Here is a 24,367-nt window from a genome sequence, read left to right on the forward strand (position 1 = left end):
ACATCTAAAAATCTAAACCATTTGAATCTAGTCATCTCTTGAATGGCAAATCACTTATAGGGTAAAGAATGCAGTCCTAAGCATGAGCATGTAGTCCCAACTGCAATGTGCATGTATGTACATCCACCACCCTAGACTCATTCGTCAACTTAAGAATCTCTAACCTACAGCCTGCACAGACTGCATGTTGAACTTTTTTTTTCTTCCAGAGTAGTTTTGAGAACAAAGAGAGCAGCCGCGCTGAGGTCCAGGTGTAAAAGGCTGAGCTGCTTCCTTCAAGAGGCTGGGGCTCCTCTGAAGGGGGCAAAACACTGTGACTCACACTGACATTCAACAGAGAATGAGTCCTCTCAGAAAGTGACTCACAGCATGCTCACAAACTCAAATCATTCCACAACACAACACAGGCTTACACACACAGACACACACACACACACACACACACACACACACACACACACACACACACACACACACACACATACAGACTGACACATGTGACATTCAAGTTTTATCCCTGTTATCTAACACCCTAACATTGTCAATCAGCCACAAACAGAATCACACAGTGTGTAGCTCTGCGCCGACGGCACCATGCCTCCATTGTGTTGGGGCCGGAAAAAGAACAGGGGGTACGATCCTCACTGGGTGAAGCGAGGGATTGTGAGAGAGGAAAAGGATGGAGGGAGGGGTGAGGGATGACCACTGGCTGTGTGGGTGAATGAACTGCTCATCAGGCCATCTTGAAGTTGCGCCACTTGCCCCTCTGTCTCTTTCCTTCCCTAAACTGCAACACAGCATCCCCTGACCAGCTCAAAATGTCATAATCAGTCACTAGGAAGAACTCCTGAGCTCATGAGCATCACAGTATTGACCAACAGTGTTACTATCAGCTGGGAATGACAGAGTATAGTCCTGCTGCTTCCTCTTCTTGGCTGACAAGTACAGGGCAGTCAGAAAGTATTAAGACTGTGACATACTGTACACACTTATTGGACTTTTGGACTGTTGGATAAAACAGTGACAATTAAAATGCAGACTTTCATCTCCCAACAGTATAAGACCTGTAGCTTTTTTTATACAGGGCCCCCCAATATTGAGTCAATACAGTGGGACAGTGATCCTAAACATACAGCCAAAAGTATTATTTCAGTCCTTGAATGCTCTTGACTGGCTTCAATTACTGAAGATCACTGAAGGCAAAAAGTTCAGGAAACAAGCAAGAAGATGTCTGGCAGAGCGTCACCAGGGAAGAAAGCAAGTCTCTGCTGATATCTGTTGGTCGCAGACTTTAGTCATTGGCTATCGAGGACTTTAAACTATATTAGTACTTCATTTAAGTTATCCAGTTGAAAAGCTTTCTGCCCTAAAACTGGTGGACAAGGCATACAGTAAAAAGAGCTCGGATGTAGATGGAAACTACCTTGAACCTGAAGTTAACATGTGTTGCCCATGTTTCCTTAATGGCTGGAATGTACTTCCATGTCATTTCTCATTATTGGCCTATTAAAAAACGTATTGTGTTCGCCTTGGTTTGGACCTGTGGTCTACCAGGGCAGCTGTCCATTCCAGAGATATGAGTGTCGGTTCAGTCAAATGGGTCCTGGTCAGTCAACTCTGATGAGTCAAACCACATCCTTAAACAGACTGCTGCCGCCTTCTCCTCCCTTCTTCCATCTGACTCAGCTTGCTTTGCCTGGCCTCCTACTACTAGACTTAACACAGGCCAGCTATCTGGTAGGCAGCTGTGGTTTGCATTCAAGCAGCAACAGATCTGTTACTCTCCTTCTTTCTTTTATCTCCCTATGTCCACTGCCCATGAATTTCTTTCTCCCTCCAATAGTCCCTCTTGTGCCAGCGGCTCTGCCTTTACCCATCAACCACCACAACCACAAGGCACATCCTCAATGGCTCCACTGGCACAGTGCCAGCCAGGCCTCTCTCTCTGGGGAGGCTGGTTATTTGGTGGTTTGTTTGGGCCGTGGAGGGGGGATCTGAAAGCCTTTGAAATTATAGAAGATAGTTGCCGTGCAGCTTTTGAAGCAGTACATTATAATCAGATTAAATTAAAACCAGTGATTTTGAAATGTTCTCGTTTCTCGCAATTTAAAAACTTTGCTACTTGGAGCCACCATCGGCTGACATCTTACTTTACTAACATGCTGAAATACGTGGTAACTGATAATTGAATTGTTTAACTATTTTATAAAGCAGAAATGCCACACTGTTTCTGGTTCCAGCTTTTCAAATTTAAATTTTTTTTGTTTTGTTTTATCTATGTAATCTAGTCATAAACTAAGTGTTTGTGTTTTAAACTTTTGATCAAAATCATTTGAAGACTTTGCCTCTGCCAAGATGGTGCGATGGGCATTTTGTTTTTATACATTTTATAGATTAAACATTTACTGAACATTTCCCTGTATCAGTGCAACGTGAGAGACCTTGAGGAGTTGATTGTTTTGATGTTTTAATGGGTCTGACTAAGCTGTGTACATGTGGCCCTGACTGTTGAGGCAACAGAGAGTGAAAGATGATACCTGTGAGGTTGAGTGTGGAGGGTGACAGGGCCACCGGGTCTGACAGGGAGTTGAGGGGAGCGCCATCCTGCAGCCAGATGACCCTGACTGGCTCTGGAGGTCCGTGGGCCACACAGCTCAAGCTCAGGGATACGTTGGCCACTACAGACATGTGATGGGGCTCCACAGAGAAATGAGGAAGACCTGAGAAAGAATTAGCTTTTAACAATCCAAGTAAAACTCTCTACGGAAAACTTGCTTATTTTTGTGGTTGTCTTTGTGTACGCCAGGGAGCTGAAGATGAACTCACCCTCCAACTGAATGCTCCCCCTCTCAGAATAAGTCGTGTTGCTTTCTGATAGGACAACAGCACATTGATAGGAGCCCATGTCGGGAAGCTGGACCTTTTCAATGCTGTGACATGCATAAAACAGTATAAATTGTTTTTTTTTTTTATAGATTTGTTTTATGAAGATCAAACAATGACAACCCAAACAGATAAACAAGGAGATAAAGGCAGAAAAATGTACAGACCCTGATTACTTTCCTTCTAAATTTTGCCATCCAATCATACTGGGATTAAATACATTAAGCTACAGTAGGAAAGGCTCATAAGGGGTTTTGCTTGGATAATATTATTTCCTTTCAGACTTAATTTCAAAGTGCTCAACAATGGCTGGAAGTATACATGCTGAAGTAATCCAGCAACAGTACTGGTTAAGCTAGGTGAAAGGATAAGGTGGAGGAACAGGAAATAAATACAATCAGAGCAGATGACTGACATTTTTAGGTCAGGTGTGGCTGCCTCACAACATCATTAAATCTCATGCAACTACATGACAAAGGGAGAAAACGCTGCCTACCTGAGAGTACTAATGACCGTCCAACTGTTGCTGCCAGTGTGGACTTGGAACTGGTTGGTGTCTGCGTACAGAAGTGGAAAGCCATCTCTCAGCCAGAGTACATCAGGAGGGTCCTCTTCTTCATCCCCTGTCCCCTTCAGGGTGCATTGCATTGTAACAGGTTTGCCCAGGGAAGAGATGACAGTAGTTGGACTCTTCTCAAACTCCAGATCTTAGGTGAAGAGAGGGAAGAAGCAGGTTTAGAGGTTAGTCCTTCAAAATAAACCTTATATACAGTACACATTTACAACATTTTATGAAGCCAACAAACCAAAGACAGCAAGCTTTCCTACTGTTTTACTTTTTAAAGATAATAGTGCGGCTAGATCAGAAGTTATGCTTCCAGCAGGTGATGAGCAACATGGATGATGCCCTTTTCAAAAATGATGAAATCCTTTTTGTCCATAATTAAGAAAATGAAAAGACTGTTTTAAAACACAAACAAAAAAACAACATATATTTTATTCAAAAGAACTCACACCCTAAATAAAACTAGGGTAATTATTTGATATATTACTAATTATTATTTCTAATTAACTAATTATTTTCATTACTGTTTAATAAATAAACTGATAATGATGTCTTTATTAATTGTCAGAAAATGCATAGCTCAAGGTGACAAATTGTTGACGAAAGGTCAAATTTTTCAAAACTCGAAGACATTCAATTTATATATTATGTTACAAAACACAGAAAAGCAGCAAATCTTGACATCTGAGAGGCTGCACGCAGACAATGTTTGGTTTAATTATTAGCTTAAATGCTTAATTGATTGTTGACTCATCAATTCATCACCTTAGACTTAGACTTAGACATTTCTTGATGTCTTGATGATCTTGATGTCTAGCATTCACTTGTGTGCTCGTTCTGGTAAACGTTCCTTCATGCTGGACAGGCTTGATGTAGCCCTTGCTGAGATATGATAACAGCAGGTGAACCTAGAGTTTATCCACCACCACACTGGTTTGTTTTTGAAATGAGTCCAGTTATCTTGTGTCCCTCACTGACAGAAGGGCTGACCTGAGAAGGACAGAGCTGATACTGGGACAAAGGCTCCTTGTTAGAGGATAGCTGCTCCTTCTACTCCGACAGTGTCAGAGCAGAGAGAGCTCAACATAAACATTAAAAAACCTCCAGGGTTTCTCTCAAACACCAATGACAAGCCTGCAGGTCGTCTTCCAAGATGTCTATGAATCTGTTTAACGTCTATAAAAATGATGCGGTTCTGTTTTTTCTTACTTTTAAGACATTCGACAGAAATGAGAGGAATTCCTGATAATGTTAAGGGCAGGGCTTGCACGCTGTTTCAAAGATAAAAGAATAGCCACAGCTTTGACCTCTGTTAAAATACAAATTTGGCAGTCATACATAGATCCCTCCTACAGGAATCCTTTTCTTTCCTCTACACCATCAAATAAAAATGCTAAGCATCCATAGAGCAGACCAAGGCTAGGCATTAACTAACCCTTGTCTTGTTAAAATAGATAAAAGATAAAATAATAAATAAAATAAATACAAACTTGACTTTCAGGACGAAAATAAATCACATTTGTTCAACTGAGTGATGCCTGTAAAGATTTTCTCAAGCTTGTCAACCCGCCCTTCTAGTCTGTTTCACGGCCTACCCTTCAACCTCTGACCCTTTCACTGTGACCCCACAGGACTCCACTGCAACCCAATCTCACGCAAACACACATAAACACAAATAATTCAGCTGCTGAAAACAGACTTGCAATGTAAATAGCACACTTTGGCAGCAGCACTCATTTTACTTATGAGTAGAACATGCCCTCGGTGCTTTAAATGTGTATGTAATCCACGCAGACATGCACACACACACACGTACACAACTCAGCATTCAAAAAGCTTGTTCTGGCAGTGTGCAATAAATGAAGGGGCCCGCTGAGTCTCTGCTTCACCGCCTCTCTGTCTCTGTGTGCTTTTTGGCGTTAAAAGTCATTCCTCCCTTTATTTTTAAGCTTGGCTGAGCACTTTCAAGAATCTGCATGGCCCTGACTTTGTTTTTTTTTTTTTTTCAGTGCCATATTGAACAAAAACAGCCCTACTTTCTTTCTCTGTCTCTTAGTGCTGCATTCATATAATAATAAGCTTGTAAACCTTTTATTAGAATGCAGAGGTAGACAGAAAGAGCAGGCCATGGCCAAAGTAAGTGTGTTTGTGTGTGTGTGTGTGTGTGGGGCCTGTCTCCAGTGATTCATTTGTGCTTAACTACTCCATCTCCTCCCTTTTGTCCCCTGAATTCCCTCGAGGTCCCACACTTTTTTTTCATGATCCACCCAGTCTACTCCTACTCTCTCTCGTAGAAAAAGCTCAGATGTTAAATGTCAGTGGACATGCACATACCAAAAATACCCAACACAGTCCGAGCATTTATCTTCCTCTCACTCCCTCCTTTATCTTTCTGGCTTTTTAACGCTACGTAATTCAGCCCCTCCATTCACTGCCGCGCCTTTGCCCTTTTCCCATTTAGCCTCCTTTTCATGCCATTCTTTGGATTCATCGCTACACATTTTGCCACCTCCCCTCCCAACTCTTTCTCCTCCACTCTTGCCCCCTTTACCCCATCCATCATTTCACTGCTTGAGTCAGACTGGCTCTGACTCACAAACCAAAGCATTTGCCCCCCTGAACCCCTCCTCACTCCTCACTCCAAGATCCAAATAGGAACTGAGACATCAGGAAAGATTCTCTTTAAAACCAACAGTCTGAGCTTATAAATCAAAGCAGTGCCTAGTAATCTCTGTCCATCCTGGTCATACATCTGCTGAGGGCAGAAGTAGAGCCCCCAGAGAGACAGCATGACCATAATGGTCAAAACACATGAGCTGACAGGTGGAGGCCCCTGTAGGGACCCCATGTTTTCATCCACTGGTTGCAGTAGCTGATGGATTCCAAACTTAACAGAAAAACTGATTGTTAGGACAGATAATGACTTCTGAATGATGGTTGGCAGTGTTTACAAACGTATGTGCTGATGTAAAATGACCTGGTATATGTAGGCATGTTTTTAAAGGAGTCAACAGTCTGGTTTCCACCTTTCTAAAGAGCAAAACAGAAGACTTCTCTCCATGCTGCTGTTCTATATGGTCGTTAAGATACTTTGTTATGATTCTCTCACTTCCCAGCAGGAGTTATTTAAAGCCTTTGCCCCCTCCCTGCCAGGAATGCATCTCTCAAAATTTCTCAGTATTCTGGAAATGCCATGACTGACAGGAATCTTGGTGGTTTGGGTGAGTTCTCGGGATAAGAAGGGTTCATGCTGCACCTGATCTCAAAAACATGGAAACCAAGGAAAACAGCTCTCCACAACAAACTCCTCCACCACCTTTGAGCTGCTGTCCCTGAATAATTATGTATCAGCAGAACACAAGCCACTTAAAATCCTCAGCCCGATTAAACAAACACAAGTTATCTGTAATTTGTTTTCTTTAATCACCTTGTTTTAAAAGGCTTTTTTATGAGTGCTGTGATTTCCATCATGTTGGCCAGATGTTGAACGCACTTGCAGCTGTGGTTGCACTCGCCACCCCACAGCAAATTGATTTAATGAGCTGGGAGCAGAAGGCTGACTGGGCTAATTGCTCGTTACCATGTTTTTCCTCGCACTGAAGTTGACAAACAACAGTCACATTGGATGAAAAGCTGCTGCTGCTGCTCGGTGGAAATTAAGGCTTACCTGTGAGAGTGCCGGCGGTCACTGGCCTCCAAGCAGCAAAAATGAAGGTGAGGATCAAAAACGACCATTTAGAGTCGCTCATGGTTCTTCTTGAAAGGAGATCACCTCTGAAAATGTGCTTCATAAGGACAGCAGTCATCTTGGAAACATCAAGGGACTCCATCACCGCATCTCAGCAGCGCAAAGATCCAAAGTTGTGCGCTGAAAAAAGTTTTGCTGAAAAAGTGATTATCCACAGAAAACCGGACCCCGTCGTTTCAGTTCCCTTTTCTGAACAGACAGACTAAAAAAAAAAAAAAATATATATCCGCGCTGCTCAAGTCTTCTTGCTTTTCCCCCTTACTCTGTTGTTTTGGTTGATCCCAGCACGGAGCGCTCGCCACCAAACTTTTAGTTACCCAAAAAGTGCACAGCAAAAAGGCGCACCAAAACCTTCGGCCGCTGATAAAGTTGTCCAAAGCCGAGGCTATTTCTAGCAACAGAGGGAGTATTTTTAAACCAGTGTTTCCTGCAGTCTGTCGTCCAAAGTCTCTCTCTCCTGCCCACCGGCTCCCTCAGACTCCCTCAGACATTCCCCTGGCTCTTTCTTTTCCCTCTCCCCCTTCAAACAGGATTCAAATTCCTCAACTCAAGTTCTTTCCACCCTCCTCCTCCTCCTCCTCCTCCTGAGTCTCCCTCCTTTTCTCAGAGGATGTGAGAAACCCTGCGGCATGCTGATTGTCTCAACACAATCCCCCATTCGCTTTTTAATTACACACGGATCCCCAGAAGTTGTAAATAACCCAGTAAATCAGCCGTTTCCCGCTTGAAACAAAGTATATGTGTCAGTCTGTGGCAAACAGAGCTGTGCGCTGTCCATGTGTGGATCAGCAACATGATAGAGGACATTTTGTCTGGGCAGAGTATAAATCAGTCTGTTTACTTATGAATAAATGAGACAGAGTGATTTAAGAACCTTTCATCGTCGTCTGCTGGAGAGTATTAACTAACTTTGCTTTACCTAAGCTGCTCCTGTTTTTATATGGATATCTACAAATTGTGCCCTGGTTTAATTGTATCTGTTGTTACTGTTAATCTGTTTATTGTTTCATGATGTCTTGATAGTTAAAAATAAAGGTTTTTGTATGATTTTCATTAGTGTTTTTACAGATTTAAAATAAAATGTAGGGTCAAAACCCACTGCCACATTAACAAAGATGATTTCTTAGTTCATGTGAAAGTTAAGAGGATTAAATTAATAAAATAACGCCCAACTTCAATTTGCTCAATGACTTGGTTAAAAAACTTTACAGAACTTATACTTCCAATTAATTTCATCATTCGGCAATAAGCAATTTGCATTTTTAATATTATTAACTTGCTGCTTACAGTTTAAAATGTTTCAACCTTTATGTAACCGGGCATATTAATGTCTTATTTACAATGCCATACAACAGGAGCCTGTTGCTGGAGCCTGGGAAAAGGGGAAGAGACCAAAAATGTAACGAAGAAGACAATGACAATAAAGTAATAGTAATACTATTCAGACTATTCTGTTTGTATTTATTACTACTCAGCATAACCAGGATTATGTCATCATAATGTCTGGGAATTTGTTTGAACATACCGTTTCAGCCAAAACAGACTGAAGCATGATCAGCTGTAGTCTAAATAAATGCTGCTGTCCCTGATTCCCATCAGATGCAGGGAGCAGCAGTGCGGGGTTATTGTGTTGTTGTAGACTGTGATGATGTCTGAGGTGACTGTGTGTGTGTGTGTGTGTGTGTGTGTGTGTGTGTGTGTGTTTGGACAGAGGTGATGCTGGCATTCGCTGCCTGGGAGAAGGCCCTGCAGAGTTCACATACCATTCATGAATAATTGATTTGCTGCATAGATTCCTGGTTTATTTTTTCTTTTCCCATGAAAATGATGGGAGGAGCTGGGACTCAGGTTGTGAAGACCTGGGTCCCACTGGCCCTTTAAGAGTGGCTCTCTGGACAGTGTTGTGTTCCCAGGGTCTTTAATGGAGACAGAGAAGGACTGAGAAAGACCCCATTGTATATGCTCTCTTTTCAATAGGAGCTTGAGCAATGGTGCTCTCACTGCTCCCAGATAGAAGCACAGAGAGAGAGGCAGGGAGGGAGGGAAGAGGGTCACTGAGGGGGTCCTGTACAAGAAAGAGGGGTGTTCTACTCAAAAACACAAAGTTTTGGGGCTGGATGGGTCCTGGAAGGAGTGAATGTTTGGGTTTCGAGGGGGATGGGCTTCAGCTCCGCAGGACTCTGTGTTTAGGTTTAAGCCACACCAAAATCCAGCAAACATGATTCACCAAACACCGAGACTTAAATACTTAGAGACTTTCAGATGACGCTAAAGTGGATTAACAGCGTTGAAAGCACATGCATCCAGTTATAAAACCACTTGTACCAACAAAACAAGTTATATGGGTACCAGTTATTATGTTCTCTCACAAAGGCAGACTACAGTGCCAATATCCTATTTAGTCTCCACTGCTTGCTGAACAAAACAACCTGTTAGTTTTGAAGGAGAGTCTCTATTGGCTGGAAGACATGGGAAACACCTTCCTCCTGCTCTCCCAGCTACAGGGCCACCCGGGGATGCTAACAATGAGCTAACCTCTTCATGCTCTTGTTCTTCTTCATTTTTTTTTTTTTTTTTTTTTTACTGCAGACTGGATGCAGCCAGACGTGCGTCCCCCAACCTGTTGATACATCACAAGGACTGTAATGGCACGTGACCCGGTTAAGTTTACAGAGGTTAGTCTGCCCCCTGCTGGTGACAAATGCAAATGAGACCAAATACTAAGAAACTACAGACATTTACAGATACACAGCAAATATAGGGAGTGATGTCAAGTTATACATGAAAATAGGTGACATAGGTAACATAGGTAATGCATATAAATGTGTGTATAAATGTAAAAATGCAATAGTCAGATACATATGTATATATATATATATTATATATATATATATATATATATATATATATATATATATATATATATATATATATGTATATATACATAGGACTGACAGAGTCGCTGCAGTTGTTTCTATTGTCCATAGTACAAATTCTACTAATATTTCTAATGTAGTCTAATGTACTATTATTGTATCATGAAAATATACATATATTCAGACTTCTTTAGCCACCATTTGGAGTCTGACTGTCCTCAGGTGCAGTATATGCACTCTCAAATGTTTTCTTATAACATTTATGTCCAGAAAACAGCTCAATGTTACATTTTTAGTGTAACAACTATGTGATATAAAAAGCCCTTTTTTCTCCAGAGCTGGTGGAACTCAAAAGCCAAAACCAAATCAGAAATCAATCAGAGCTAAAACATAAGCATACTGGACTAAACCGGGGATAAAACACCAGAAAATATGACTTCACATCTGTATCCTCCTGGTCACTCTGGGGTGGGTTCAAGAGGGGCCAGTGCAACAAGAATGAACCCTGCATTGAGTGCTAGTTGAAACATTCAGCTCAGCATTCATGTTAAGCAACAATAAACGCATCAGCAACACAGTGTCTAATGAGTCCAGAGTGTGAGACTCCTTGATTTTGAACATCTGCTTTATTTTATACATCTATAGAGTTCATAAAAATCCACTTGATAGCGCAGATCTGTCAGATGGAAAAATAACAGTCACTGTAAGGATGAGAACCGGAGTTTACATCAACATTTGGCTTTCAATAAATATCTGTTTATCATTATCCAGTTTTCCCATGGAATAAACTTCCATGACTCAAAACAGAAATAGACTTCAAACTAAAGTTTTGGCATCTTTCTGGTGTCATGCAGTGCATTTCACATAATTTTTCTTGAACTGTTTTGTTTATTTTATTTGTTGGTGTTTTTTTTAAAGGGTTGTGGGTTTTAGACGTTTGTGTATTTGTGTTTCTTTTTTTTTTTTTTTTGAAGATCAGCACAAAAATGACACCAGTCTTCAGTCTTCAGTTTGTTTTTAATTTTAGTGTGCATAGATACAATGCGCATGTATAAAACTCCTGTGTAAGATGGTACTGTAATGGGGTCCCCAAATAAGCACATATTAGGTTAGGGAGGGTCCCTTATTTAGTGAGCCTTTTGTCCCTTAAATTCACAATTTGAAGGATTTTCATACAGAAGTATCTAAACTGCACATGAATAGATATTGACTAACAAGATGAAACATTATTGGAATGGCTCCTTCTGCTTGAGCAGGGATTATTTCTATTATTAATTTTATTTATTAATCAGCTTCTTTAAAAACGTTTTCCCTCTGACTGCAGTTGGAGAACCATCCCAATACAGACCTTTGCTCAACAAGAAGTCCCATGTAAGCCCAGTGTTGGCAAGTGTGCTTGAGCAAGTCACTGCACAGATTCTAGCTGCTGGGGGTCTTTTAGGTGAATGTGACCTCTGACCTTCCTGCATGAGGTGAAAATTAAGTGCCTTATTTATTTATTCTGGTATTATTGCTTATTTCATATCAAGGTGTTTATTTTTAGCCTTTTGCCTATGAACTCTATTTGTCATCTCCTGCTGAATTCTACTTACTGTACTTAATTTCCCCATGGAAATGTAGTTTCCTTTTTTTTTCTCCAAATGTAGTATCATGTGTTTCTCTTTCCACCCATTTACCTGTGCATATAGGATCTGTTTGATTGTGGTGTGATACTGTCTCTCCTAGATCCCTCTTGTTACATAATGCTATTTTAGCTGTCAGAAGCAATCACATGCCAATACAATGAGTTGCGTTTAATCCCAGTTGGATATATGACATTGAAAAACTGTTAATATCTTGGAGCATGTTGCTTGGAGGGGGGCACATATCCCAGGTCTGGACAGATTAAAATCTTGGTTGGGCCTATCCACAGCACTGCAACAACAGGCTTCCAGCTGTGCAAGAATAATAATCCCTCTGTTTTAATCTGCCTAAACGGGAGGTGATCCAAGCCCGGGTTCGAATGCCATCCAAGGGCACCGAGATACACTGAGAAACAGGTCTGATGATAAGCTATTATGAATTCCCCATATGTTATGTTGTAGACTGCAAATAGAGGCTTAAATGTGTGTGCGTGTTCCTGAGAGAGGAGCAGTATGGGAAGGTCCAGCATGGCATCTGGTGATGGCCTCGATGGACATTATAGGATCTTTCTGGTGGACTCTGTCAATTGCTACTATGATTATTTGGGCCTAACACTGATGTTTATGTGTGCATAAGCTGGGACGGCTCCAATTCCACTTACAACAGCACGGGTTTAAGGAAGGAAGGCCTAAATAGTGGGGATTACTCTCTCTCTCTCTCTCTCTCTCTCTCTTTCTCTCTCGCTCTCACTCGCTCTCTCTTACCCTATTTTTTAGCATCAAATGATCTGCCTTTCATTTCGGTCCCTGTTGCCGTGATGACCACAGGCATGAGCACAGCAGGCGTTCACCGAGGCTTCCTCAGGAAATATGGTAGGCCTGCTTTGACTCCTTCATCCGTGTGCAGTGCAGCTCTGTCTTCATGTACAGACTGTGTTTTTTTGTCTGGTGTTGTTTGCTCTATGTTTGTGCTTGTTCTGAGTATATATCAGAAGTCAAGGTTACATTTTATTTGAATTAATTCACCTCTCGCTATTCCCTATCCACCTATGGCTGACTGCAGTTTCTCCTCGACATCTGAGTTAACTATGTCATTATTTGGTCCATGTGGAGACTTTTGACCCCCCCCCCCCCAACAAAGTCATTAAAAAACAGTTTGTACAACAATGCAGACAACCAAAATTAAAACAAATTATTATACTTTTTGAAGAACCTCAGAATTGACAAAATGGCACATTTACGGTCTTAAATTTAGACTTATTGTATTGAGTTTATTGAACTTGTGCTTGTAGTATTTAGTATAGAGCTCATAAGGCTGAGGCCTTAACAATGAATGAGGAGAAATGGTGTCTCAGATCGTCACTCCAACTCTAAGATGAGTGATATCAATCTGAGAGTGACTTAGTGTCATATAATCGCACCCAGATGTGTTTTTACAGAATGACGAGATGTTCATTTTCAAAGCCAAGTCATGGATTCAGGACTCAGCCAATGCTTCATGTCTTTGTGTTTATGTTACATCTGTTTTATATCTCCCTCAATTTCATTTGATAATGGCGTCATGATGGCTCAGGGGACTGAGGCAGAGGATACCGTTTACTACTAATGTCAGCAGTTCAGATTGATTTTTTCTCTTCTTTCTCTCTTCACTGTGGATTAAAAGCAGTAAAATACCTTAACAATAATATTTTATAATGTCAAATCTATAAAGTTGCAAGCACATCAGTGTTTCCCTGTAGATGTGATGATAACAGACATCTAAACTCCTATACCTCTATCTATCACTCTCTCTTTTGCAAAATCCTCCTGTCATCTTTAATCCTCTGTATGGAGAAATAGAGCAGATCTTTCCCATCCATCAATATGTGCTCTCTATCTATTATCATTATTACACAATGGACGGCTGTCTGGGACACTTACAATCTAACGCCATCATGTGTGTCCTGTCCCAAAAACTCACAGTATGTCCCCAAAAACACAAAGCTTTTGCTTTTGTTCCTACAGGTTAACGGTTCTCTTTAAGAGATACACATATGTTGATGTTTAAACTCTATAGGTCATTAGAAAGGTTGACTTATAGTGCATTATTGTTTATAGACTTTGCCTAGATGGCTGGTTGCAAGGACAGGGAGATTAACATTATAACATTTGCATGTGCTTTAATGCTGCTCTGAACACAGGATGTCCATTTCTCCAGTTGTTTGATAATTCAGCCTACATGCAATTAGATTTTCTTCTAATTGCTTGTTTTGTCATTGTGACGTTTTTATAGGCCGACAGGTTTAGAACTGCCCTTACTTGAAATTAAAATGACTTCCGAGTAAACATGCACCTCATGAGGGAAAATAAACACTTTAGATGTTTGTATTTTTTTGGTCTCTCGGTGTAACAATTAATGGGAAACTACAGAGCTGAGAGGGAAATGAAAAACAATAGAACAGAGGGTAGCTGAAGACAATATCTTTTACATGGCAGTTGTTTTTAATGCTGAACAGAAATAAATGACAGCACAAGCTGAAGGTGAAAAACAATCACAAACTCTCCAGTACACTTACAGGCACCTGTTATAGTGACAGTAATTTCAAAGATGAGGGAAAGAGACAGTTGGTTCACCACTTTTATCCAGACTGAAATATCTACTACTACTACTACTACTGGATAGACTGCAATGATATTTGGTTCCATGGTCCCCAAAGGATGAATCCAAACAATTTTTGGTGATCTCCTGACTTTTCTTTGCACGTTAGAACCCTAACATGCTAAACTGTGAACATGGTCAACATTAGACCTTCAAAACATCAGCACATTAGCACTGTCATAATGCTGCCATGTCTCATGTTTTTCCTTCCTCTGTCTGTATTTTCTACAACTACAAAGCCTTTTTTAAATTCTTCTGTGACTGGTCTGTTACTATAAACCACACAAGATAACAAAAACTAAAACTGCACCTTCTTCACAGGCTACTGTACAGTCTCTCTCTGTTTCTGCTGCAGGGGGCTTCATGTTCAAGCAGTGGAAGGAGAGGTACCTTGTGCTGACCATGGAGGGAAGCCTGTTGGTGTGCCGCGATGCAGAGTCCCCTCCTGACCAGGTGGTAGCACTACAAACCAACTGTGAGTCGATTGTAGAGGGACGAGAAATCCTCGACCTGCCCAAGTTGCCTCCAGGGGGCAGGAGGGACTGCTGCTTCGCCCTCATCCTGCCACAGAACAAGTTCCTGCTGCTTCTCACTGACAACCCCGATGACTGCAGGTGGACCCACCCCTCACCTCTCACACACACAAACACAACACACACACACACACACACTGGAAGTCCTTTGCCCCACTCACTATCAGATGTTAACTGCACATGGTGACATATTGACAAATTGCCTATTTATGCTGGAATTTAGGACTCCTTTGTCCCAGTTACTATCAGACATCTTTTTACAGATGGTGCAGACAATACTGCACTAGCTCGTGTTGTTGTAAACGTCTACAAACTTGGATCTGGTTCAAATATAATGACTCCTCACTTTATCTTTCACAGTCTGTGGCTGAAGTTGATCAGGAAAGTGAGGGAGGTGAGTCAACGGTTTTGGCTTCAGTCTGGGCCTGTTGTTGCTTCAGTCAGCCTTGTTTTCATGTCCTCATCTCAACACCTCGCCTCTCCTTTCTTGTTGTTTCTAATAATATCTGAAAATAAATGAATCTCAAAAACATTAAACATTCAAAGGGAATTCCTTGAGTGTTTTCATATGTGTTGCTTTTGTGTTACCCATCTCTGTGATATAATAACCTTGTGTTGATCTCATATTTTAGGGTGTCATGTCACCCATGACCCTTCAGAGACAACGCAGCATCACTCCCTGCATCACTGACAGAGACCCCCTGCCCGACTCCTCCAGTGATAAAGACCCCGGGTCACCCAGGGTTAGTGAAGGCACCCCTCCTTTATCTCAAGTGACTGAACGGGGAGGCTCCTTCAGAGAGAGAGGCCAGAACCCAGGTCTGCTATCAAGTCATCTGTAGTTACTTGACAGATGTAGTAACTCCCAAGTTAAAGCTGTATAGTATGTTCGCTGAGAGAGCTCAATGCACAGTACTTAAAAAAGCAAATGAGGCTTAACCACATAGGTTGCATTTAGCAAATAGCAAATGGAGAAACACATTCATCAGAGAGAAGTGTATTTATAATTACTAGTAAAAGTCTGCTGTCTAAAAAGCATCAGTTTTTTGTGTTATAATAGAAATTTGACTTTTATTTTATCTATGACTTGCAGCGTTTTTGTCTTTTGAATGTGTTTATCAATTACAAAAGCTTGCATTTTATTTACTTTACTTATTTACTTCTAAATGTGGTGAATGAATTGTCAATGCAACCATTTTCCCCTTCATTTGTTTGTGTTTTCTGAAGTAAAGCAATGGTGTAGTGAGTTTTCTTGGGTGTGGGGACTGGTGAGCGTAAAGTCTAAAAGACAAACTCACATACACACAGCTGGATATACAGCTAGCAATATAAGGTCATTGATGCAATACACAGTCATATTTGTTTACACCTAATGAATTTAAGCCTGCCCTTTAGTTTTTGTTTGGCAGACCAACTCCTTTGATAAATATCTGAAAGAATACCCTTTTTAGTTTAGTTCTCTATTGTTTTGTGCTCAGCAAACAGTGCACACTACTGGCTGGAAAGCCCAAACAATGAACAAAAAGAGGCAGACAAACTGCAGAGATGGATGTTAATAACAATTTGATTACAAAGTTGGACTTAAAATTTTAAAATATTGATTAGTGGAGCTTTAAAGAAATGAATACAGATGCTATAGGGAAGTAGCTCATTAGTTGTTGATGAGCTACCAAATCACAAGGCTGATGATGGTGTTTAACACTGTCTAGTCTCATGAAGCGATAATTGCTGATACTTGATGCCACACACATTCAGGAATCCTGGAAGACTTTGGGATCAAGTAACAGCTCCGATTAAAGGCAGGGGAATTACTGACTGCATCAATGTCTGGATAAAGAGCAAAAAAGTAAAAATGTTAAAAACCCAAACAACAAATTCAGCTGATAATCTGACAACTTTGCAGCTTTTCCTGATTAAATATTGTTGCATATTGTTGAAATTATTTTTAAAATTACTTCTACAGCCAGTGGACCACGGCGGTCTCTGCGTAGTGCTTCTGTGGCCCCCCCTCATCGTATGTCAGATTGTCTTCGCCATGGCAACAGCAGCGATGCCCGGGCGGTGAGGGCAGTGTGCCTGTTGATGGGAGGGGCAGCGGCCTCCTCTGCAATGGGCTACCTCAGCTCCTGCTCCCCTTCCTCTCCCCTTGCTAGCAGAGCCCCAGAGCTCGCCCATGGCGCAGGGGGCTTCTCCGAGCTTCCTGCAGGAGGCTCCTTCCACGCCTGCAGCCAGGATGTTGACTCGCCACACTTCAACAGCTTCGACTTTGAAGGAGACTCCGACTTTGATGCATTTGACTGTGGAGGATTTGCTTTTTAGCTTTGACTAGAGAGGGAGAGAAACTGTTTGAAAGACCCTTTATTCTCATAAAAACCCCTCTGTTGGTATTCCTTCATAATATAAGGGCATTAATTAATCACTTGTTGGGTTATCTATACGTCTAATTTATAAATTAATGAAGGTGTTCTTCCTGGCTTTATGCCCGTGCTCCTCAGGTAAATCATTCATGATCTTGACTCCTCTGAACACTGTCTGTCTGTGTTGTATCAGTCTTTCCATGCCACAGGACGACTTGAGGGTGAGCAGTATAATGATGCCAGACAGCCACGCGGAGGTTTATGAGGAAATTTTAGTCCCAGAGCTTTAACAGTTGTGGTTCTTCACTGTATGTTTATTTTATACGTTTTTTTAAATTTGACCTCTGTGCATATTTTCTCCTCATCTACTTTCTCTCCATTTCACTGACACTTTGCTCGATTTCCTTTTGCCATACTTTCTGAAATCCCCCCACCATCTGCACATACCATTATCTTACATGAAATGCAGTCCAAAGGTGAACTCTAAATAAATCCTGCTGTCACCATGACTGTGTGTCTTTCTCTCTAGATCCATCTGCCTGTTGGCTGGTGTGTCAATACAGGCAGCACGCCACAGTTTGGAGAGGAGGGATGATGCAGCAGATTTGCACGAGAGATATATGCAGAGCCTGAATGGCCGTGTGTGTTTATTTGAGATTTTGTCGCACAGCAAAAAATAATCTCTTGGGTTTACATCTTATGTGCTGGATGTGGACTTGTGTATGCGTGTGTGCTCTCAGTTTTGAGATCCATGATGCCACATTGAAGATGAATTATTATTTTCACACATGAAAATAAATCATGGACAGTAACAGTTGAATATATCCCTTACACCTAACCCTAACATGAATAAATGAGTCAATAATATGATCGTTTTTGATTTATTTTTTACCACAAACATCACTGCAATACCTCAAAGCGTTGCTGTTCAATATTGGCAGTGATTGCCAAACAGGCCAAACAACTACTGTTGTGGCCCGCCTCCGAAAGCCTCAAATTGTGCCGGTTTGTAATTCAGATTCATAAAAACAGGAATGTGTTGACCTATGCACTAATAAAGCACAGCCTTAGCTAAAACAGCAGGTGTTGCTCTATCTTTAAAGTCTATTACTCTGAGTTTACATCTAATTTCAGAGCTTTTTTCAAGTTGATATTGTGATTTTATATATTTCAAATGAATACACCAAAAACCATACTGGAACAATAACAAATTACTATCAATACCTCAATTTGCCTTTTGTAAAATGCTGCGCTCCCTTCGACTTCCTGTTAAATATAGACAAAAAGACCACCAACTCACTAAATACAAAGCTAGAGAAAAACCACTCGCAACTCACGATAAATGTTTGGATATTAATTCGTTGTGGTTCAAGGTTGTATAACAATGAACCCAACAGTCTGACAAATTGTGTCTTGGTCCACTTCAGTGAAACCCACAGGCCCGTTATGACATTGTACCTGGGCTGGCAATGAACCATTAATCACTCAAGGAGTTGATTTCAGTGGAAAAATGCCAACACAGAGTTTAAACAAGGATACTGTGACATAGGTAATATAGCAAATTGTGTGTTCAAATCCTTAATCAATGGAATCAGTCTTTTTATTTCACCATATCAGTCCATTGTGTGTTTTCAGAATGGTAACGGCAACATTAATGAAAAAAAGAGAGTGCTATTATTTTCTATTATAGTTTTGAACACAGATTTGATGTGAAATGACATATAAAATATGAGAGAAAGGACAACAACCAAACTTTACACCCTGAAAAAAAAACACACAGTTAAAGGAGAAAATGTATGTATGGCCTTAACAGTTGGACACACTCACAACTAAGCAGCCAATGAAAAGCGCATCTGTACGTATGTGATTACTTATCTAAACATTTACTCAGTAGACAAGAATGGATAGATGATGGATGGAAGAAGCAATGGATTTGCAATCAAAATCAAAATCTTTGTTGGATTACTCAGCACATTTATCCTCAGCCGCACGCTTTAATCCTTATCTTGTTCCGATAGCAGAGCATGCAAAATAAACATAGAATATGTTATATAACCGTCTAACATGCTGAAGCTTCACTCACAGACTTGATTTACTAAAATACAACTTAAAGTATGTCAAATTACATTTTCATTGGAGTGCAGCGTACAGCATAACACAACTAGCACATGGTACAACTATGTTTGAATGCTGTCATGACTTTGTGTTGTTTATAGTAAATGGTATGTGGCTTCATTTTGTTTACACCCCAACAGTTCCACCTACTGCTATGCAGATGTTTAGTGTATTTTTGAATCCTCAAATACATTCAGTCTATTCAGACAATCTATCACTGTTTATAGCACCCTATGGCAGTAATGTAATGTACACATGTCTACTGTAGATAACTGCTACTCTGCTTGATGAGACAGGAGCAACAGGGATAAAAAAATATTCTGACCTTCCCCTCAGTGGAATTTCATTAATAATACTCTTCTGATTGCACATGAATAGTGCATTGTGCATTAATTAGGTGAAGGTACATAGTACACAGCAGAGTCACATGACTCACCTGTGGCCCAGAGTAGTGTTCCTGCCAACTCCCTGTTAAATATAAACACAAATATTCAGCACCACAGTGAAAGTGAGTATAAGAGACACCTGTTAACCAGTGAAGAGTCGAGAAGGTGCATTGTAAAGACCATCATGGACCTTTCTGAAACAGTGATCTTAGCAGGGCTAATCTTAGCTCTGCTGTGGTTGTTTAGTGTAAAAAACAGAAGGAACTTGCCTCCAGGACCCTTTGCACTTCCTCTGATTGGAAACCTGCCGCAGATAGAAAAAAAAGCACCCTTCAAAAGCTTTCTCAAGGTAAGTTTGGGAACAAATTACAGAATATAAACTGAGAACAAACATCTCCTCATTATTTGATTTTGAATTGCATGTTGACTTTTGCACAAAAGGGATTAAATTAACATCTGAATATTTATTACTCTAACAAATTATGTCTTTTTCCAGTTCAGTGAAACCTATGGTCCTGTGATAACAATGTACCTGGGCTGGCAGCGGACAGTTGTTCTGGTAGGATATGATGCAGTGAAGGAGGCTCTGGTGGACCAGGCAGATGACTTTACAGGCAGAGGGCCCCTGCCGTTTCTGTTCAAAGCGACCAACGGCTACGGTAACAAAAGACACTTAAAATCTCTCATCTTTGTGAAGGGCTCAGTGATTTTTCAGTGGGTCGATGTCTGCATGTCTCTGTGTTCACATGGCTTCTCTTGCATTTCCCCAATTGGTCACTAAGCACACATTTCCTTTCTTCAGGTTTGGGGATCAGTAACGGGGACCGTTGGCGGCAGCTGCGACGCTTCACACTGACAACCCTAAGAGACTTTGGGATGGGACGCAAGGGCATGGAAGAGTGGATCCAAGAGGAGAGCAAACACTTGAGAGACCGCATAGATACATTCAAAGGTGTGTTCTCAGCTGTTGTTGTAAGGAAACATATTTCATATGAGGTTGATGTGAAAGAGGATTACTGATTATCTGTCAAGTTTACTTTGTACAGCCCACAGTTACAGCTTCAGTCCAAAATGTGTTCCAACGCCTTAGTTTCAGTACAGTAAATGAAATATGAACAAAGAAGATGTCAATCCAACATTATACTTCAAAACTGAGAGACACTTAGAACAAAGAAAACAACTTATCAGTCACAAACACCAGTAAAATGTCAGCAAAATACACTGAACAGACAGAAAGAAACCCTAGAAGATACATTAAGTAATTGGTCAGCACTTGAGAAGAAACTGTGGACGTTTTGTTATGTTGCTCTGTGTATTTATCTCTCTTGCTTCAGCTGCACTCTTTAAGTCTTATCTCTCCCTGATGGCAGTTTGCACAAAGTAAACACAGAATATGTTACATAACCCGCTAAAACACTGAGGCTTAATTCAAAGTTTTGATTTACTAAGATACCGAGTGCATTTTAAACTACATTTTAATTTGAACAAATAGCATGTGTGGTAAATTGTCTACCCTAAAAATACTTGAATTGAATTTTTTTACATTCTATATTGATAAATACAAGTCGAAGTGTCCAAAATTAAAAACCTTTGTTCCAGTTCCAAATACCCAGATAATATTGTGGCATGTACACGAAGCCAAGAATTGTGATTTCAAGCTAAATGCTTCAGGCATGTTGTTGGCATTTGATACACATTTACATGGCAGGTAAAACATGTTCTTAGTGTTTTTTTTGATCACTTTTTTGTTCTGCTTAATACTTTTAACCAATGAGTCCAAATGTGTTTTCCTCTTCTCCTCCAGGCAAGCCATTTGACCCCACGTTTTTGTTGAGCTGCACCACGTCCAATGTGATCTGCTGCATGGTGTTTAGCCAACGCTTCGGTTATGATGACAAGCAGTTCCTGAACCTCCTCGGCAATTTCGCTGAGGCTTTAAGGTTCAACAGCAGCCCCATGGGTCAGGTAAGTGGTGTTGGGAGGCTGAAACTCTGATGGCTGATAGTTCTCCAAATGCAAATCCATATATTTTAGTCTGGTTTTAATATGGTGTCCTTATATTATCTTCAAGACATATTAAGAGAGAATATTCTGTAAGACTTAAATTTAGGGTTTTAGAACAATTGCCCCAACACACTGAATACATTTCCACATTATTATTCCCTGAGAAACAAAGCTGCTTCCCTCCCACAGATGTACAACATCTTCCCCTGGATCATGGAGCGTCTACCTGGCTACCACCACACTGTTTTTGCCAAGGTTGAGCAGATAAGAGAGTTCATCAAGATAAAGATCCAAGAGCACAAGGAGACACTGGACACCAGCTCCCCGAGAGATTTTATTGACTGCTTTCTCATCCGAATGAATCAAGTAGGAAAGAACTTTAGGATCATTTGTTTTGTTAAGGGAAATCCTAGGAGTTCATGTTTAAAGTCTTCTGTATCCATTCGAATAATCCCTTAACATTACCTTGGGTGCTAAGAATACCATTTCAAATGATCCAAACATTTTGAATTTTGGCTCTGTTGTGAATCTTATATTTATACTTTTATCACTTTGTCCCCTCAGGAAAAGGACAATCCCGCAACTGAGTTCCACTATGAGAACTTGGTGTCAACAACAATGAATCTATTCCTGGCAGGAACAGAAACCACCAGCTCCACCATCAGATATGCCCTCAGTGTGCTGATCAAACACCCCAACATACAGGGTAGATCCCATATATCTTATTTAACCAGTTCTAAATAGACTGTGGTCAAGAACTGAATATTCCTGTACCTGCCTAATAACATTCATATTGACAGATATGAATAAATTACTTTTTGCTTTGTCGTGTACAGAAAAAATGCAGCAGGAGATTGATAGTGTGATTGGAGCGGACCGTTGTCCCAGAATGGAGGACAGGAAGTCTCTCCCCTTCACAGATGCAGTCATCCATGAGGTGCAGCGTTTTCTGGACATAGTCCCGTTCAGCCTCCCTCACTACGCACTCCACGACATCTCTTTCAGGGGTTATACAATCCCCAAGGTACTCATAATTACAACATATCATTAACGTTAGAGAAAAAACAAAAGATTTATTTCATTATTAGACTAACATGACATCTTACCCTCAACAGGACACTGTGATTATTCCCTTTTTGCACTCTGTACTGAAAGAGGAAAAGCAATGGGCAACTCCGTGGTCCTTCAACCCGCAGCACTTCTTGGACCAGAATGGCAACTTTAAGAAAAATCCTGCATTCCTGCCATTTGCTGCAGGTAAAAAATAGTCCTCAGTTAGTTGATAAATGATTAGTTAATGTGCATATTAACACGCTGGAAGCATGCCAACATCCTCACATGAACATGTGTTTTGTTTGTGAGTGTGGTTTTATCCAAGACTAATGGGACTATATACATTTATAATACAATGCTTTGTTTTTGATTGTGTCTCTTTACAGGAAAGAGAGCCTGCGTTGGCGAGTCTCTAGCCCGTATGGAGCTTTTCATCTTTCTAGTATCACTGCTACGACATTTCACCTTTTCCTGCACCGAAGGCCCTGACAGTATAAACCTCGTTCCAGAGTACAGCAGCTTCGCCAATGTGCCTCGCAGATATCAGATCATCGCCACACCGCGGTGAAAAGAGCAGCTCCACTCAGGCAGCCTCTCATCTCATCATCAAGTACTCACAAGGACGACTATACATACAGCAGACAGGCCCATCAGGCTAAACAGCTTCTCTCCAAGCATAATTATGGATCCTCTTTTCTTTTGGTTTGGTTGTCTTATATTTTTCTTTTGTATGAATTTTAATCAGTAAAAATAAATGTATTATGTGTTGCTACAAAAAGTGCTACTCTTTTTATATAACTGGGAATAAATCACTTTGTGTTGTGGAAGAATCATACATGTATGTCATTTCTTTACATTGCATATTCTGCAATTATACATACAATTAAATTGGAAGAAGTGCTATCAACCCAAGACACCAAGGAAATATACCCCCTTATAAACCAGCTGGGAAAATCACCTTTAAAGAGAAAAAGTTATTTTCTAACAAGGTCCTTGACTATCGTCCTGCATGAATTCCAAATCTAGATCTATTTGTTTGCTTAATAATTTATATTTATTTTAATAATGTTACTTATTTTCAAAAATCAAACACTGCAAGAGTGTTACAGTCAAAGCTACACAAATAACCACTTTGTGTTCTTTTGGAGTAATGTTGCATTTGGTGCCAACTCCCTGTTTCTTCAATATGAAACAGATTATTTAGATAGAAGAAGTCCTCTATAAAAAATAACAGAGTTTTAGAGAGATCTCTTGAGCAGCAAGGAGATAACTGGAAGACAAAGCATATTTTCTTGCAGAGAGTAATGTAATGTATTTCTGCATCATTACTCTGTTCAGAGAGATTAACCCTCCAGGAGCTTTATCTTTTTTTTGGAGCGAAATAAGTAAATTATTTAAATGTTGTAATTTTAGGAAGAGAACAATCCATCACTTCAGTTCAATCTCTTCAGGATTCACTATACCTACTAGTAAAATAAGTGTGTTTCCTAGGGAGGCACAGGTAAGAAGTGGAGTAGGAAATAAGGAATACTTCACTCAAAATGCAGAATTATGTAGTTATTTCACCTGTCTCTGAGACAGTATTGA

The 24,367-nt window shown here is 40.5% G+C and overlaps 3 protein-coding genes across 5 annotated transcripts in view; 2 read left to right on the forward strand and 1 right to left on the reverse strand.

The window, feature by feature from the left end:
• Positions 1 to 7,732, reverse strand: part of LOC127363088 (tyrosine-protein kinase receptor UFO) — a 27,533-nt gene extending 19,801 nt beyond the window's left edge. Inside the window, exons 1-4 of the mRNA XM_051399556.1 lie at positions 7,116 to 7,732; positions 3,380 to 3,590; positions 2,827 to 2,930; positions 2,538 to 2,720 (exon numbers count right to left, since the gene is read on the reverse strand). Of these exons, the coding sequence (XP_051255516.1) occupies positions 2,538 to 2,720; positions 2,827 to 2,930; positions 3,380 to 3,590; positions 7,116 to 7,278 (661 nt within the window). The 5' untranslated portion in view covers positions 7,279 to 7,732. The remainder of the gene's footprint in view (positions 1 to 2,537; positions 2,721 to 2,826; positions 2,931 to 3,379; positions 3,591 to 7,115) is intronic.
• On the forward strand, positions 3,536 to 17,731 carry si:ch1073-83n3.2 (uncharacterized). Of its 3 annotated transcripts, XM_051399569.1 has the most exons (7): positions 3,536 to 3,624; positions 9,786 to 9,871; positions 12,472 to 12,567; positions 14,688 to 14,946; positions 15,226 to 15,259; positions 15,498 to 15,684; positions 16,829 to 17,731. In XM_051399569.1, the coding sequence occupies exons 3-7, from the start codon at positions 12,513 to 12,515 to the stop codon at positions 17,182 to 17,184; spliced, it is 891 nt and encodes a 296-aa protein (XP_051255529.1). In that variant the 5' UTR covers positions 3,536 to 3,624; positions 9,786 to 9,871; positions 12,472 to 12,512; the 3' UTR covers positions 17,185 to 17,731. The 3 variants fall into 3 exon arrangements, with proteins under 3 accessions (XP_051255529.1, XP_051255530.1, XP_051255531.1); XM_051399570.1 differs by lacking the exons at positions 3,536 to 3,624; positions 9,786 to 9,871 and adding an exon at positions 11,978 to 12,111; XM_051399571.1 differs by lacking the exons at positions 3,536 to 3,624; positions 9,786 to 9,871 and having other exon boundaries at positions 12,503 to 12,567; positions 14,654 to 14,946.
• A 2,110-nt stretch (positions 17,732 to 19,841) lies between these two features.
• LOC127363091 (cytochrome P450 2G1-like) lies at positions 19,842 to 23,613 on the forward strand. The gene is made up of 9 exons (XM_051399558.1): positions 19,842 to 20,072; positions 20,220 to 20,382; positions 20,526 to 20,675; positions 21,528 to 21,688; positions 21,917 to 22,093; positions 22,292 to 22,433; positions 22,564 to 22,751; positions 22,843 to 22,984; positions 23,167 to 23,613. The coding sequence occupies exons 1-9, from the start codon at positions 19,908 to 19,910 to the stop codon at positions 23,346 to 23,348; spliced, it is 1,470 nt and encodes a 489-aa protein (XP_051255518.1). The 5' UTR covers positions 19,842 to 19,907; the 3' UTR covers positions 23,349 to 23,613.
• The last annotated feature ends 754 nt before the right edge of the window (positions 23,614 to 24,367 follow it).

Source organism: Dicentrarchus labrax, unplaced genomic scaffold (assembly GCF_905237075.1).
Source record: "Dicentrarchus labrax unplaced genomic scaffold, dlabrax2021, whole genome shotgun sequence".
Classification (NCBI taxonomy): Eukaryota; Metazoa; Chordata; class Actinopteri; family Moronidae; genus Dicentrarchus; species Dicentrarchus labrax.

Excerpts from the sequence above, each read along its gene's own strand:
- LOC127363091 (XM_051399558.1), top strand. The coding sequence starts at position 19,908 with ATGGACCTTTCTGAAACAGTGATCTTAGCAGGGCTAATCTTAGCTCTG. Across the intron at positions 21,689-21,916 it reads ACAGCAGCCCCATGGGTCAG|ATGTACAACATCTTCCCCTG; the intron begins GTAAGTGGTGTT and ends TCCCTCCCACAG. Across the intron at positions 22,434-22,563 it reads CAAACACCCCAACATACAGG|AAAAAATGCAGCAGGAGATT; the intron begins GTAGATCCCATA and ends TGTCGTGTACAG.
- si:ch1073-83n3.2 (XM_051399569.1), top strand. The coding sequence starts at position 12,513 with ATGACCACAGGCATGAGCACAGCAGGCGTTCACCGAGGCTTCCTCAGG. Across the intron at positions 12,568-14,687 it reads AGGCTTCCTCAGGAAATATG|GGGGCTTCATGTTCAAGCAG; the intron begins GTAGGCCTGCTT and ends TTTCTGCTGCAG. Across the intron at positions 14,947-15,225 it reads GACAACCCCGATGACTGCAG|TCTGTGGCTGAAGTTGATCA; the intron begins GTGGACCCACCC and ends TATCTTTCACAG.